Source organism: Gymnodraco acuticeps, unplaced genomic scaffold (genome assembly GCF_902827175.1).
Source record: "Gymnodraco acuticeps unplaced genomic scaffold, fGymAcu1.1, whole genome shotgun sequence".
Taxonomy (NCBI): domain Eukaryota; kingdom Metazoa; phylum Chordata; class Actinopteri; order Perciformes; family Bathydraconidae; genus Gymnodraco; species Gymnodraco acuticeps.
In genome coordinates, this window is record NW_022991046.1 from 295,364 (window position 1) to 310,075 (window position 14,712).

At 41.9% G+C, this 14,712-nt stretch overlaps 1 protein-coding gene across 2 annotated transcripts in view; it reads right to left on the reverse strand.

The window, feature by feature from the left end:
* Nucleotides 1-14,712, reverse strand: part of etnk2 (ethanolamine kinase 2) — a 35,593-nt gene that overhangs the window by 9,883 nt on the left and 10,998 nt on the right. Inside the window, exons 5-9 of one of the 2 annotated variants that reach the window (XM_034236541.1) lie at nucleotides 7,629-7,771; nucleotides 6,850-6,933; nucleotides 3,143-3,291; nucleotides 2,946-3,019; nucleotides 1,743-1,964 (exon numbers count right to left, since the gene is read on the reverse strand). In XM_034236541.1, coding sequence (XP_034092432.1) covers nucleotides 1,787-1,964; nucleotides 2,946-3,019; nucleotides 3,143-3,291; nucleotides 6,850-6,933; nucleotides 7,629-7,771 — 628 coding nt within the window. In that variant the 3' untranslated portion in view covers nucleotides 1,743-1,786. Of the gene's footprint in view, nucleotides 1-1,742; nucleotides 1,965-2,945; nucleotides 3,020-3,142; nucleotides 3,292-6,849; nucleotides 6,934-7,628; nucleotides 7,772-14,712 lie in introns of those variants that run through there. The other variant, XM_034236542.1, reaches the window with a different exon arrangement.

Genomic DNA, 14,712 nt, shown 5'->3' on the forward strand with positions numbered 1-14,712 from the left:
CCAACCAACTCTGTGCAATATAATATATGCCGTTAATAACTGTGCAATATATACCTGGCTGCTAAATCCTCAGAACTGTTGCAGGATGTGTATTTTGTAAATTGTGTAACTGTTTCTTATTATCATTTTTGTATCTTAATATTTAGTTATGCTGCCTTCTGAGGGAACATGAAGGCTCTCTGGCTCTTTTCTGCTTGTCACAATGTAAATGTCCGCTCTTACCTCATTCACACCCAACGCAACTCCGGTTCAAGCTCCGTGCTAGAGCTTTTCAGGTTCAGAACCAGTTCTTCGGTTTAGCTCTGGCTCTCTTCACACCGCCCAGAGTCCGACTGGTAATGCGTCGTTGCGTCATCGTTTGCGTCATGACGTAACCGTTTGCGTGCCTGCTTCATAAAGCCAAATCGTGTGGATGAAATCAGTTGCATTCATTTCTTATGGCTCTATCTGCAGCGTTTCCGGAGTCATTTCTGTGGTTTAGTTATATTCTTATAAAAACTGTACTCGTGTCAATAAAGGTTTTTTTTAAACACAACTGCTTCCGAGGTCGGTCTTATTTCTTAAGGTGGACCTGAACCCATGAGTGTGGAGTCACGTTGTATCTTTCATTTAAATGAACTGTAACCTTCACCCAGGTATGTAACAGCTGTTCTCAATATGAACACGTGAAGTAAAGTTTAATATTTATAGTTTTATAGATTATAATGAGTTATAATGAGAGGTGATCAATGTGAATGCTCAGGTTCCACCTTAACACGCAGACACGTTGCTTCACCATGAGCAGGAACCTTTATACAGTCTATGGCAGAAACACTGAAACTCTTGTTAAGTTTCTCCATCGTTGTGTAACAAACTGGATATTAAAAACGCAGGCTTTTTGTTGTTGTTCAGGAGTTGATCTGTCTCTGCCCCCGCCTCGACGTAAGCGTGACGTATGCGGTGCTTTTGCTCTGGCCGGTGACGTATGCGGTGCTTGAAACAAACCGGATTCCGGAGCTAAGAGGCTGCTCCGCTGCGGTGTGAAGAGGAAAACCTGGTGCTTTTCAAGCTCCAGCTCCGAAACCGGGCCCTGAAACACCGTTTGGTGTGAATGACGGTAACTGTTGGGGCTAATAAAGGGATTCTGATTCTGAGAGCCATCTATTATTTATTTATTGAATCGTTTATTTGGCAGGGACAATGCACAGTGATGAACACTTAAAACATTACAAATGTGTCAAGCGTAACAGCGCCAGATTTTAGCTTTGAGCTAATTCCCATCCAGCAGTCCCTCACATAAAACATTTAAGAAATAACTTTATACAAAAACAAAATACATAATATGCAAAAAGTGCAAAAGAGCAAGAGCAGCATACACAAGCATTTATCACATGGCAGTACAATATAGCAGCTACGATATATAAAGTGCAAGAGGGGATACAAGAGCTTAGGGCTGCTCAATTAATCGTATTTTAATCGCACGATTTTGGCTTGCAACGATAATGAAAACAACATAATCGAAATAAAACGATTATTTTTTTATTGGTTTTTCAGTTGAATTATATTTAAAGTTCAGGGTAATCAACTGTTAAAAACATACTGTTCACATTTATTTTTTCAATAAATGGATGTTTTCAAAGTAAATGGATAATCGTTTTTAATAATCGTGATATCAATTGTTGACCCAAATAATCGAGATTATGATTTTTGCCACAATCGAGCAGCCCTACAAGAGCTACCTAAAGAGCAAGAGGAGATAGCCCTGTGTTAAAGTGCATTTAGCGGTGATCGCACGTCTGTCTGTCTCTCAACCGTTCTCTGAGTTGACCTCTATTGAGAGTGGGACAATCCCGTATCTCAGTTGGGAGGCTGTTCCACAAAGAGCTGCCTTTAATGGAGAGGACATTTTGACTAAAAGTGGTCCGTCTGCGGTGGACTTCACAGTGTCCTCTGGTTTGTGACCTAGTGCAGCGTCCAGTGTGTTTCTGTGGATGAAGGGGGGGGGCAGTGTCTGTGTTGAACTGTAGTGAAATCAATCTTTTTGTAGTGCCCGCCCACACAGAAAATGCACCACTTACATGTCAGTCTGAACCGAAAATTCATGCCAATACCAACGTAAGGAGTGCAATCCTGGCCGTGATAAAAAAACGAAATAAATGGTATATATACTTTGCATATTTGGCTAATGTAAACTAGCATGCTTGCTGGAAATCCGCTAACTGACCGACACACAATGCACCAGAGCTGTTGGTCGGTAAATGAGACTTGAATTATTCATATCAATTGAGAAGGGTGTTTTTCCAAATGACAGTCCACCACCAAAGAAGAGAAACGTATTATTCTCTTACAGTATTGGTACCGATCTATGTTGGTTTGGTGCGTGTTGCCAAGTGTTTATCTGCCATGGAGGTGTCTGCTTTCTATCCAATATAATATAACTAGATTGTGTTTCTCAAAGAGACAAAAACATACATTTGAGAAACTCAAAAGTGATCACTTTGCGACACCCGCAAACCTTAGGAGGGAAGCGTGCACTTAATCCTGGATAAGACGCTCTCATCAGATCACATGAGCAAGCTAACATTATATGTTACTTAGCTGATGCTTTTGTCTAAAGTGTCTTAAAGTGGAGGAAGTAAGTATTTGATTATATACTTATTTCCCACAGTAAAATGCAGATCCATTTTTATCTTTTAAATCATGTCAATTTCTGGATTGTTTTGTTTTATATTCTTACTCTCACTGTTCAAATACCATTACAATGATAGACTGTTCATTTCTTTGTAAGTGGATTAACTTACAACATCTGCAGGGGATCAAATACTTATTTCCTCCACTGTACATACACGCAAACAGATTCCTTTCAGACACACAGTGTGGCCCATCTCTAACTTTATATCATACATGAGGGGGTTTGCCACACACAGCTCTAAATCTTTCCCACACACTCACACACAGCGACTTACCCCAGGAAGTCAAAGTCGATGGTGGAGTATTTGGCCTGGATGAGCGCCCAGAAGCCCCAGAAGAAGTGAGAAGCCTTCAGAGAGAAGAATCAGAATATCAGGTGGAGTGAAGTAACGTGAGACAAAGTGTGTGTGTGAGTGTGTGTGTGTGAGAGATACTGTGTGTGTGTGTGTGTGTGTGTGTGTGTCCTCCTCACCAGAGCAAACTTGTTGACCTGTACGTAGAGTGTCTCTAGCTCCCGCTCGCTGACCTCCGCTTTTTGTTTGTAGGCCTTAAGGTAAACTCTCAGCCAGTCCATCTGCATCTCCCGGCTCGGATACAGCCCGAAGTCCGGCTCCGCCATTCCTGAACACACACACACACACACACACACACACACACACACACACACACACACACACACACACACACACACACACACACACACACACACACACACACACACACACACACACACACACAGTTATCATTCTCCGTCACAGCGATAGAAAACTGGAATTCTCTACCCACTAGAATCAAAGACATACATACATGTACCACCTTCACAGCTCACTTCAAAACACGGTTCACTGAGAACCTGCACACACTCGTCTGTGTTGGATATGTGTGTTACATGTTGTGTTACATGTTGTGTTACATGTTGTGATCATGGACCCCTCGTTTCTGTTATGTGATTGTGATGTGCTATATCAGGGTTCCTGCAGGTTTCACCAACTCAAATGTAAGACTTTTTAAGACCACTTTGAATAGAATTTAAGACCTATTTCACAGCAAGAAAGCATGAAGGAAAATTGCTATGAAAGAAGAAATACGTCCCATAATTACTTTCAAAGTAAATGTATTCACGTTCAACATAAGAACGATGACTGAACATGAACACTGAACTGTGTGTGTGTGTGTGTGTGTGTGTGTGGTGTGTGTGTGGTGTGTGTGTGTGTGTGTGTGTGTGTGTGTGTGTCAAGGGCTATCTTCTGAGCTCTGTTCCCTTGGCTACAATCTTTCATCGTTGATGTTTTAGGATTGGTGTTTAGCTACGGTATTTAGCGTCTACAGCACCTCCGCTTTTAGGATTGACGTGGACCCAAACGTCGCCCGCAGTGATCGCGTTAACTAGAGAAATCTAAAAGCAGTCTGTCATTTTGACAGATTAGAACAAACTCGGAACAGCGCAAAAGTTTCCCCGCAGTGAGGCTCTGGTGTTCGCCGTGTTATGCATGCCCGCCCAAAAGGAAATGATATCGTTTCCAAACCGTACAGATCATTGACATGTCTGGGAGTTTTGACTTTACGCTGTGCGCGCTCCCGCGAGGTGCATGCATATCTCGGCGGGCATTCATAACACCGGCACAACGGTTCACGAGCATGCTCTCGCTAGCTGAAGCTTGGTTGCTCGGTTACTAGCTGGGTGTTCTCCGATAAGGGGCCGGGGGCAACAAAGTTAGTGATTACTGGTTCCATGTTGATTTATTTCAATACAAATTGTTGGGGGGAACTGAAAGGCTCTTATCGTACTGGTTACTTTGCAGCCCGGACATTTCCCCCAAAACACATTTAGACGTGATCGCAACACAGAAGTACCTTTCAAATCCCATCATTTTCAAGGCCTTAAATTCTGATTATCAAATGTAAGACTTGTTAAGACTTGTTAAGACCCCGCGGGAACCCTGTATATGTGACATGTACTGTATATAGTAATGTGTGTTGTATGCATTGTATTGTTCTTTTTTATCCTTTCGCCTCTATCTACTTGTCTTTCATCCTTTCTTTATAACTAATGCTGTTGATCAGGGCTGGCCCTAGACATTTTGGTGCCCTAGGCGAGATTATGATTTGGTGCCCCCCCCCCCCCCCCCCCCCCCCCCCCCCCCCCCTCCAAGCAATGGTTATATACTTAAAGAAGGTTTCGAATGTATTCATTATTGTATGAACATGTTTTAATTGGCTCCTAGATCCTTTAGGATGCTTCAATCTGGTGCACTTTGAGCAGAATTACTAGAGACTAGATCTAGGGGGTAAAACTCTAAAACACCCATATGAAAAAGATCGGTTTACATTTTAATAACCAAATAAGTATGTGAACATAACCAATAACCCATAACAAATAAATGTAACATATTTTATTTTTTGGTTTACTGTCCTATAGTATACATTGGAATGATTTCAAACCTGTTTTTATTTATCCCAATAATTATAAAGGAGTGCCTTGGAAATATTTGTTTACATAAATTGTGACCAAACCGTTTGAGACCCACTGAGATAACTTCGACTAAAGTGAACTATCTAAACCAGGGGTCCCCAAACTTTTTCCTGTGAGGGCCACATAACTTTTCCCTTCTCTGATGGGGGCCGGGTCAGTTTGTAACAGAAAAAGTGTGACGATCGCATGGGTGTCTAAACGTAAACATTTATTGTTTTCTAGAAAGCCACACATAACCAAATATTAATAACCCTTTCTGGGATCTTCACAGACAAAAAGTCAGGAAATAAATAATAACACTTAATGAAATAAATAACACTATTTATGAAATAAATAATAACCAAATAACCCTCTCTGGGTTCTTCACAGAAAAAAGTCCATTGAAAATTACTGTAACTTTCTGTTGTGCCGTGCACAATCTTAACAGGTAAAAGTTGAGCTTAGTTGTCAGAGCAGAATCTCTCAAAATAAACGTGGATTTACGTAAAAAAAACTATTTTTTCGGGGTTCGGGTGTTTTGTTTGATTTTAAACAAACAAAGTCTTGGCTTTCAGAATATGAAACTTTTATTTCCAATTTATTTATTTCTCACTCGCAATCTGCTCTTCCGCAGCGCCGCCCCCCCCCTCACTCCGCTGAAATTATGAATGTAAGAGTATAGTAATCATAGATAACACTGCAGGGTCCGTTACAGTTTGTTTTCATCTGATTTCAATTAAACAAAGTCTTGGCTTTCAGAATATTAAACTTGTTTCGGCAAATTCAGATGATAAATACAGCTTTGAAGCTTCGGCATAATTACAAGCGGAGAATGGCAGGCATAACAACAGCCGGTGTTTCTCGTGAGTGTTTTCCCCGGGAAACAAACACAATACACAGAAACGCAAAATTACACAAGCACACACACTCGCACACACACTCACACACACACACACACACACACACGTATACACACACACTCGCGAGCTTCCCCTCCAAACGAAAATATCTTCCCTCGGTAGTATTTTGATCATTTGCTAATAATCAATCAGATCGATGGATTCCAGAGAAGAGACAACTTTGAAGGCCTTTTTCTCAAAATGAGGACTCGGTGACAGTCATTATATAATGTGACATATTTCGCTTAATATTTGAAGTACAACAACAATCCTGATATCATTAGAAAGCTAGGAATATCCTCTTTCCAACAGTGTATACAACTCAAAAGGTGTCTTCGGGTCAATGTGACTGATTTCGATAGAGCAGGTCACAACATTTTGACAGGGGCTAGTCTAGGATTCGCGTGGCCAGACTGAAAAAAAAAAAAAAAAAAAATCATAATGCGTCTCTGGTATTGTTCAGGGGGCCGGGGCAAATGTGGAGGCGGGCCGTACCCGGCCCGCGGGCCTTAGTTTGGGGTGATCTGATCTAAACCCTCAAGAGTCCTTTACCCCACTGAGCTGTAGTTATCAGCCTCAATCCAACAACAATCCGCGGTACCTATCTATCTATCTATCTAAGCTGTCTATTATCATCTGGCCGGGGATAACAGCTGGAAATGAGCAATGTTGGCTAAAGCTAATGCCCCATTTACTGTTCTGTGTGACAGTGAGGACTGTCCACAACACTATGAACAATAAGCTAAACTAAACAGCTGTATAATAAAGCCCCACTGGATGGATGTGACAATGACTCTGAGGTTCTGATCACACTGTGGTTTGACAAACCTGCAAACTCATTGAAGTGGTTGCCGATGTCGAAGGCCTGGTAGTTGTAGCTGGAGTATTCGTAGTCTATGAAGCGAACATGACCTGAGAGACGACGAGAGGACATGGAAAATGTTAAATGTATAATGATGTAGCAGCTGTTCACGTTGAAGGCTCAGGAGTGTGTTGAAGCAGTAAAATATAAATCTCTATTGAATATACAATATACCGAATTAACATCAGTGTACACTATGAAAGATATTGAAGTGACTGTTATTTTGTATATATAGATTGTTGTGCTTTTATATACTGTATGTCTTAATGTGTGCATATGTATAAATGTGTCTGTTGATTGTGTATATATATATAGGATATACATATTTTTATTTTTGTATTATTATCGATCTCTCCGTCTGTACATACAAACTGAAAGATTGACAATAAAGTTGACTTTGACTTATAGGCCAACCTACAACTAGCAAAATGTAAACATAGGATACTGTTTATAAATGACTATATGAATTCATGTTATTGTTAAGAAAGCGGATTAAACATAGAGATGGAAGAGGACAGGAAGGAAAGGAAATAAGAAAGGTCGCAACGAGTAGAGAGTGCACAGGGCAGAGGAAAGACAACAACAACAACATCTAAAACACATCCTGTCCAGATTTCCTCCACATTTTTTACTTCTGACTTTTTTTCAGGACTATATTCCATGAAAAGGAAATTGACTTTTTAGACTAGAGTGACATTGACTCTCTGCAAAGCTCTGGTTCCACAGGAAGCCCGGAGGTTCTCACCCTCTTTGCTGTTGTGGATGATGTTCTTGCAGAGCAGGTCGTTGTGGCAGAGAACCACCGGAGAACCCAGAGTGGAGAGATGCTCCTTCATCCAAACCATCTCCTGCTCCAGCACCGCCTTACTGGGAACCTCCTGCTGGATCCTAGAGAGGTCAGATTTATAAAGTTTAGTTTTAAAGGTCACCTATTATGCAAAATCCACTTGTTCATGTCTCTTCTTCATCAACATGTGTCCCCTCTTCTTCATGTCTCTTCTACATCAACATGTGTCCCCTCTTCCTCATGTCTCTTCTACATCAACATGTGTCCCCTCTTCTTCATGTCTCTTCTACATCAACATGTGTCCCCTCTTCTTCATGTCTCTTCTACGTCAACATGTGTCCCCTCTTCTTCATGTCTCTTCTACATCAACATGTGTCCCCTCTTCTTCATGTCTCTTCTTCATCAACATGTGTCCCCTCTTCTTCATGTCTCTTCTACATCAACATGTGTCCCCTCTTCCTCATGTCTCTTCTACATCAACATGTGTCCCCTCTTCTTCATGTCTCTTCTACATCAACATGTGTCCCCTCTTCTTCATGTCTCTTCTACGTCAACATGTGTCCCCTCTTCTTCATGTCTCTTCTACATCAACATGTGTCCCCTCTTCTTCATGTCTCTTCTCCATCAACATGTGTCCCCTCTTCTTCACGTCTCTTCTACATCAACATGTGTCCCCTCTTCTTCATGTCTCTTCTCCATCAACATGTGTCCCCTCTTCTTCACGTCTCTTCTACATCAACATGTGTCCTCTCTTCTTCATGTCTCTTCCACATCAACATGTGTCCCCTCTTCTTCATGTCTCTTCCACATCAACATGTGTCCCCTCTTCTTCACGTCTCTTCTACATCAACATGTGTCCCCTCTTCTTCACGTCTCTTCTACATCACCATGTGTCCCCTCTTCTTCACGTCTCTTCTACATCACCATGTGTCCCCTCTTCTTCATGTCTCTTCTACATCAACATGTGTCCCCTCTTCTTCATGTCTCTTCCACATCAACATGTGTCCCCTCTTCTTCATGTCTCTTCTACATCAACATGTGTCCCCTCTTCTTCATGTCTCTTCCACATCAACATGTGTCCCCTCTTCTTCATGTCTCTTCTACATCAACATGTGTCCCCTCTTCTTCACGTCTCTTCTACATCACCATGTGTCCCCTCTTCTTCATGTCTCTTCTACATCAACATGTGTCCCCTCTTCTTTACGTCTCTTCTAAATCAGTGCTTCTCAAAGTGTGGTCCGCGGACCATTGGTGGTCCGTGAGTATATTGGTAAAACTTCACATTTGAAATAAATAAATCTATTTAAGTTTTTCGCACTCTCGCGGGAATATCTCCACAATGGAACGAGCTTAAGTTTCACTTTCGATTGCATGATATAGCCCAGATAAGCACCTTCATCACACATGTTGCCACTTGTTTGTACAATTTTCAGGCGATTTGTAAAAAACGATGTGTTTTTGGATATGTGTGGAGTTAGGTGGTCCGCGAGTGTTTTTTTATTGGTTAAGTGGTCCCTGGTATGAAAAAGTTTGAGAAACACTGTTCTACATCAACATGTGTCCCCTCTTCTTCATGTCTCTTCTACATCAACATGTGTCCCCTCTTCTTCATGTCTCTTCTACATCAACATGTGTCTCCTCTTCTTCATGTCTCTTCTCCATCAACATGTGTCCCCTCTTCTCCATGTCTCTTCTACATCAACATGTGTCCCCTCTTCTTCATGTCTCTTCTACATCAACATGTGTCTCCTCTTCTTCATGTCTCTTCTCCATCAACATGTGTCCCCTCTTCTCCATGTCTCTTCCACATCAACATGTGTCCCCTCTTCTTCATGTCTCTTCCACATCAACATGTGTCCCCTCTTCTTCATGTCTCTTCTACATCAACATGTGTCCCCTCTTCTTCATGTCTCTTCTACATCAACATGTGTCCCCTCTTCTTCATGTCTCTTCTTCATCAACATGTGTCCCCTCTTCTTCATGTCTCTTCTACATCAACATGTGTCCCCTCTTCTTCATGTCTCTTCTTCATCAACATGTGTCCCCTCTTCTTCATGTCTCTTCTCCATCAGCATGTGTCCCCTCTTCTTCATGTCTCTTCTACATCAACATGTGTCTCCTCTTCTTCATGTCTCTTCTCCATCAACATGTGTCCCCTCTTCTCCATGTCTCTTCTACATCAACATGTGTCCCCTCTTCTTCATGTCTCTTCTACATCAACATGTGTCTCCTCTTCTTCATGTCTCTTCTCCATCAACATGTGTCCCCTCTTCTCCATGTCTCTTCCACATCAACATGTGTCCCCTCTTCTTCATGTCTCTTCTACATCAACATGTGTCCCCTCTTCTTCATGTCTCTTCTACATCAACATGTGTCCCCTCTTCTTCATGTCTCTTCTACATCAACATGTGTCCCCTCTTCTTCATGTCTCTTCTACATCAACATGTGTCCCCTCTTCTTCATGTCTCTTCTTCATCAACATGTGTCCCCTCTTCTTCATGTCTCTTCTACATCAACATGTGTCCCCTCTTCTTCATGTCTCTTCTTCATCAACATGTGTCCCCTCTTCTTCATGTCTCTTCTCCATCAGCATGTGTCCCCTCTTCTTCATGTCTCTTCTACATCAACATGTGTCCCCTCTTCTTCATGTCTCTTCTCCATCAACATGTGTCCCCTCTTCTCCATGTCTCTTCTACATCAACATGTGTCCCCTCTTCTCCATGTCTCTTCTACATCAACATGTGTCCCCTCTTCTTCATGTCTCTTCTTCATCAACATGTGTCCCCTCTTCTTCATGTCTCTTCTCCATCAGCATGTGTCCCCTCTTCTTCATGTCTCTTCTACATCAACATGTGTCCCCTCTTCTTCATGTCTCTTCTCCATCAGCATGTGTCTCCTCTTCTTCATGTCTCTTCTACATCAACCATGTGTCCCCTCTTCTTCGTGTCTCTTCTACATCAACATGTGTCCCCTCTTCTTCATGTCTCTTCTACATCAACATGTGTCCCCTCTTCTTCATGTCTCTTCTACATCAACATGTGTCCCCTCTTCTTCATGTCTCTTCTACATCAACATGTGTCCCCTCTTCTTCATGTCTCTTCTTCATCAACATGTGTCCCCTCTTCTTCATGTCTCTTCTCCATCAGCATGTGTCTCCTCTTCTTCATGTCTCTTCTACATCAACATGTGTCCCCTCTTCTTCGTGTCTCTTCTACATCAACATGTGTCCCCTCTTCTTCATGTCTCTTCTACATCAACATGTGTCCCCTCTTCTTCATGTCTCTTCTACATCAACATGTGTCCCCTCTTCTTCATGTCTCTTCTACATCAACATGTGTCCCCTCTTCTTCATGTCTCTTCTACATCAACATGTGTCCCCTCTTCTTCATGACTCTTCTACATCAACATGTGTCCCCTCTTCTTCATGTCTCTTCTACATCAACATGTGTCCCCTCTTCTTCATGTCTCTTCTACATCAACATGTGTCCCCTCTTCTTCATGTCTCTTCTACATCAACATGTGTCCCCTCTCTTCATGTCTCTTCTACATCAACATGTGTCCCCTCTTCTTCATGTCTCTTCTACATCAACATGTGTCCCCTCTTCTTCATGTCTCTTCTACATCAACATGTGTCCCCTCTTCTTCATGTCTCTTCTACATCAACATGTGTCCCCCTCTTCTTCATGTCTCTTCTCCATCAACATGTGTCCCCTCTTCTTCATGTCTCTTCTACATCAACATGTGTCCCCTCTTCTTCATGTCTCTTCTACATCAACATGTGTCCCCTCTTCTTCATGTCTCTTCTACATCAAACATGTGTCCCCTCTTCTTCAATGTCTCTTCTACATCAACATGTGTCCCCTCTTCTCCATGTCTCTTCTACATCAACATGTGTCCCCTCTTCTCCATGTCTCTTCTACATCAACATGTGTCCCCTCTTCTCCATGTCTCTTCTCATCAACATGTGTCCCCTCTTCTTCCCCCTCTTCTTCATGTCTCTTCTACATCAACATGTGTCCCCCTCTTCTTCATGTCTCTTCTACATCAACATGTGTCCCCTCTTCTTCATGTCTCTTCTACATCAACATGTGTCCCCTCTTCTTCAGTCTCTTCTACATCAACATGTGTCCCCTCTTCTTCATGACTCTTCTACATCAACATGTGTCCCCTCTTCTTCATGTCTCTTCTACATCAACATGTGTCCCCTCTTCTTCATGTCTCTTCTACATCAACATGTGTCCCCTCTTCTTCATGTCTCTTCTACATCAACATGTGTCCCCTCTTCTTCATGTCTCTTCTACATCAACATGTGTCCCCTCTTCTTCATGTCTCTTCTACATCAACATGTGTCCCCTCTTCTTCATGTCTCTTCTACATCAACATGTGTCCCCTCTTCTTCATGTCTCTTCTACATCAACATGTGTCCCCTCTTCTTCATGTCTCTTCTACATCAACATGTGTCCCCTCTTCTTCATGTCTCTTCTACATCAACATGTGTCCCCTCTTCTTCATGTCTCTTCTCCATCAACATGTGTCCCCTCTTCTTCATGTCTCTTCTACATCAACATGTGTCCCCTCTTCTTCATGTCTCTTCTACATCAACATGTGTCCCCTCTTCTTCATGTCTCTTCTCCATCAACATGTGTCCCCTCTTCTTCATGTCTCTTCTACATCAACATGTGTCCCCTCTTCTTCATATCTCTTCTACATCAACATGTGTCCCCTCTTCTTCATGTCTCTTCTATATCAACATGTGTCCCCTCTTCTTCATGTCTCTTCTACATCAACATGTGTCCCCTCTTCTTCATGTCTCTTCTACATCAACATGTGTCCCCTCTTCTTCATGTCTCTTCTCCATCAACATGTGTCCCCTCTTCTTCATGTCTCTTCTACATCAACATGTGTCCCCTCTGTGGAAAGAGACTCTGAAAGTCTCAGGAACAAAGATTCTCTCTCTTTTTGTCCTGATCCATTTCTATAAAAACCTGTCTGAAAATGAGCTGATCAGATTTTGGCCACTTTACGATGTTTTGGCTTGTGTAACCATTAGCCAATCAGCAACCAAGGTATCAAGAGTATCTCTGATCTCCTACTTCCACACTGCCCCGGTCATATGACGCAGACTGAGAGTGTTATGATTGGCTGTAGTAGAAAGAGTTAAGGCAAGCGAGTAAGTGTCTGAGCCAGTGAGCTGAGTAGAGACCCCTGTGCTGACAGTAATGGATTTAGTGAGGGTAATCCACCTGCAGGAGGATGTCCTGACACACACACACACACACACACACACACACACACACACACACACACACACACACACACACACACAGTTTAACCTCCTGCCTGGCGTATGGCAAATCATTCTGTAGCTATGGCTGTAGCGTTTTTTGCATTGGAATCTTCTAAAGACTTATCTCAAACACGGCTTTGAGTATCGCTTGTATTTCACCGCCTTCAAAATAAAGTTTTTAGAAAGAAATCAACTAACAAAATCCAGATTTAAATGAAGTTATTCATCAGATGTAATGCGTTATTCTTAAAGAGGACATAGTATGCTCGTTTTCAGGTGTATATCAGTATGTAGTGTCTCTACTTTAAAGAGTCCTCTCCTGCTGATGTTCAGGTGTATATCAGTCTGTAGTGTCTCTACTTTAAAGAGTCCTCTCCTGCTGATGTTCAGGTGTATATCAGTATGTATTGTCTCTACTTTAAAGAGTCCTCTCCTGCTGATGTTCAGGTGTATATCAGTATGTAGTATCTCTACTTTAAAGAGTCCTCTCCTGCTGATGTTCAGGTGTATATCAGTATGTAGTGTCTCTACTTTAAAGAGTCCTCTCCTGCTGATGTTCAGGTGTATATCAGTATGTAGTGTCTCTACTTTAAAGAGTCCTCTCCTGCTGATGTTCAGGTGTATATCAGTATGTAGTGTCTCTATTTTAAAGAGTCCTCTTCTGCTGATGTTCAGGTGTATATCAGTATGTAGTGTCTCTACTTTAAAGAGTCCTCTCCTGCTGATGTTCAGGTGTATATCAGTATGTAGTGTCTCTAGTTTAAAGAGTCCTCTCCTGCTGATGTTCAGGTGTATATCAGTATGTAGTGTCTCTACTTTAAAGAGTCCTCTCCTGCTGATGTTCAGATGTATATCAGTATGTAGTGTCTCTACTTTAAAGAGTCCTCTCCTGCTGATGTTCAGGTGTATATCAGTATGTAGTGTCCCTACTTTTAAAGAGTCCTCTCCTGCTGATGTTCAGGTGTATATCAGTATGTAGTGTCTCTACTTTAAAGAGTCCTCTCCTGCTGATGTTCAGGTGTATATCAGTATGTAGTGTCTCTACTTTAAAGAGTCCTCTCCTGCTGATGTTCAGGTGTATATCAGTATGTAGTATCTCTACTTTAAAGAGTCCTCTCCTGCTGATGTTCAGGTGTATATCAGTATGTAGTGTCTCTACTTTAAAGAGTCCTCTCCTGCTGATGTTCAGGTGTATATCAGTATGTAGTGTCTCTACTTTAAAGAGTCCTCTCCTGCTGATGTTCAGGTGTATATCAGTATGTAGTGTCTCTACTTTTAAAGAGTCCTCTTCCTGCTGATGTTCAGGTGTATATCAGTATGTAGTGTCTCTACTTTAAAGAGTCCTCTCCTGCTGATGTTCAGGTGTATATCAGTATGTAGTGTCTCTACTTTAAAGAGTCCTCTCCTGCTGATGTTCAGGTGTATATCAGTATGTAGTGTCTCTACTTTAAAGAGTCCTCTCCTGCTGATGTTCAGGTGTATATCAGTATGTAGTGTCTCTACATTTAAAGAGTCCTCTCCTGCTGATGTTCAGGTGTATATCAGTATGTAGATGTCTCTACTTTAAAGAGTCCTCTCCTGCTGATGTTCAGGTGTATATTAGTATGTAGTGTCTCTACTTTAAAGAGTCCTCTCCTGCTGATGTTCAGGTGTATATCAGTATGTAGTGTCTCTACTTTAAAGAGTCCTCTCCTGCTGATGTTCAGGTGTATATCAGTATGTAGTGTCTCTACTTTAAAGAGTCCTCTCCTGCTG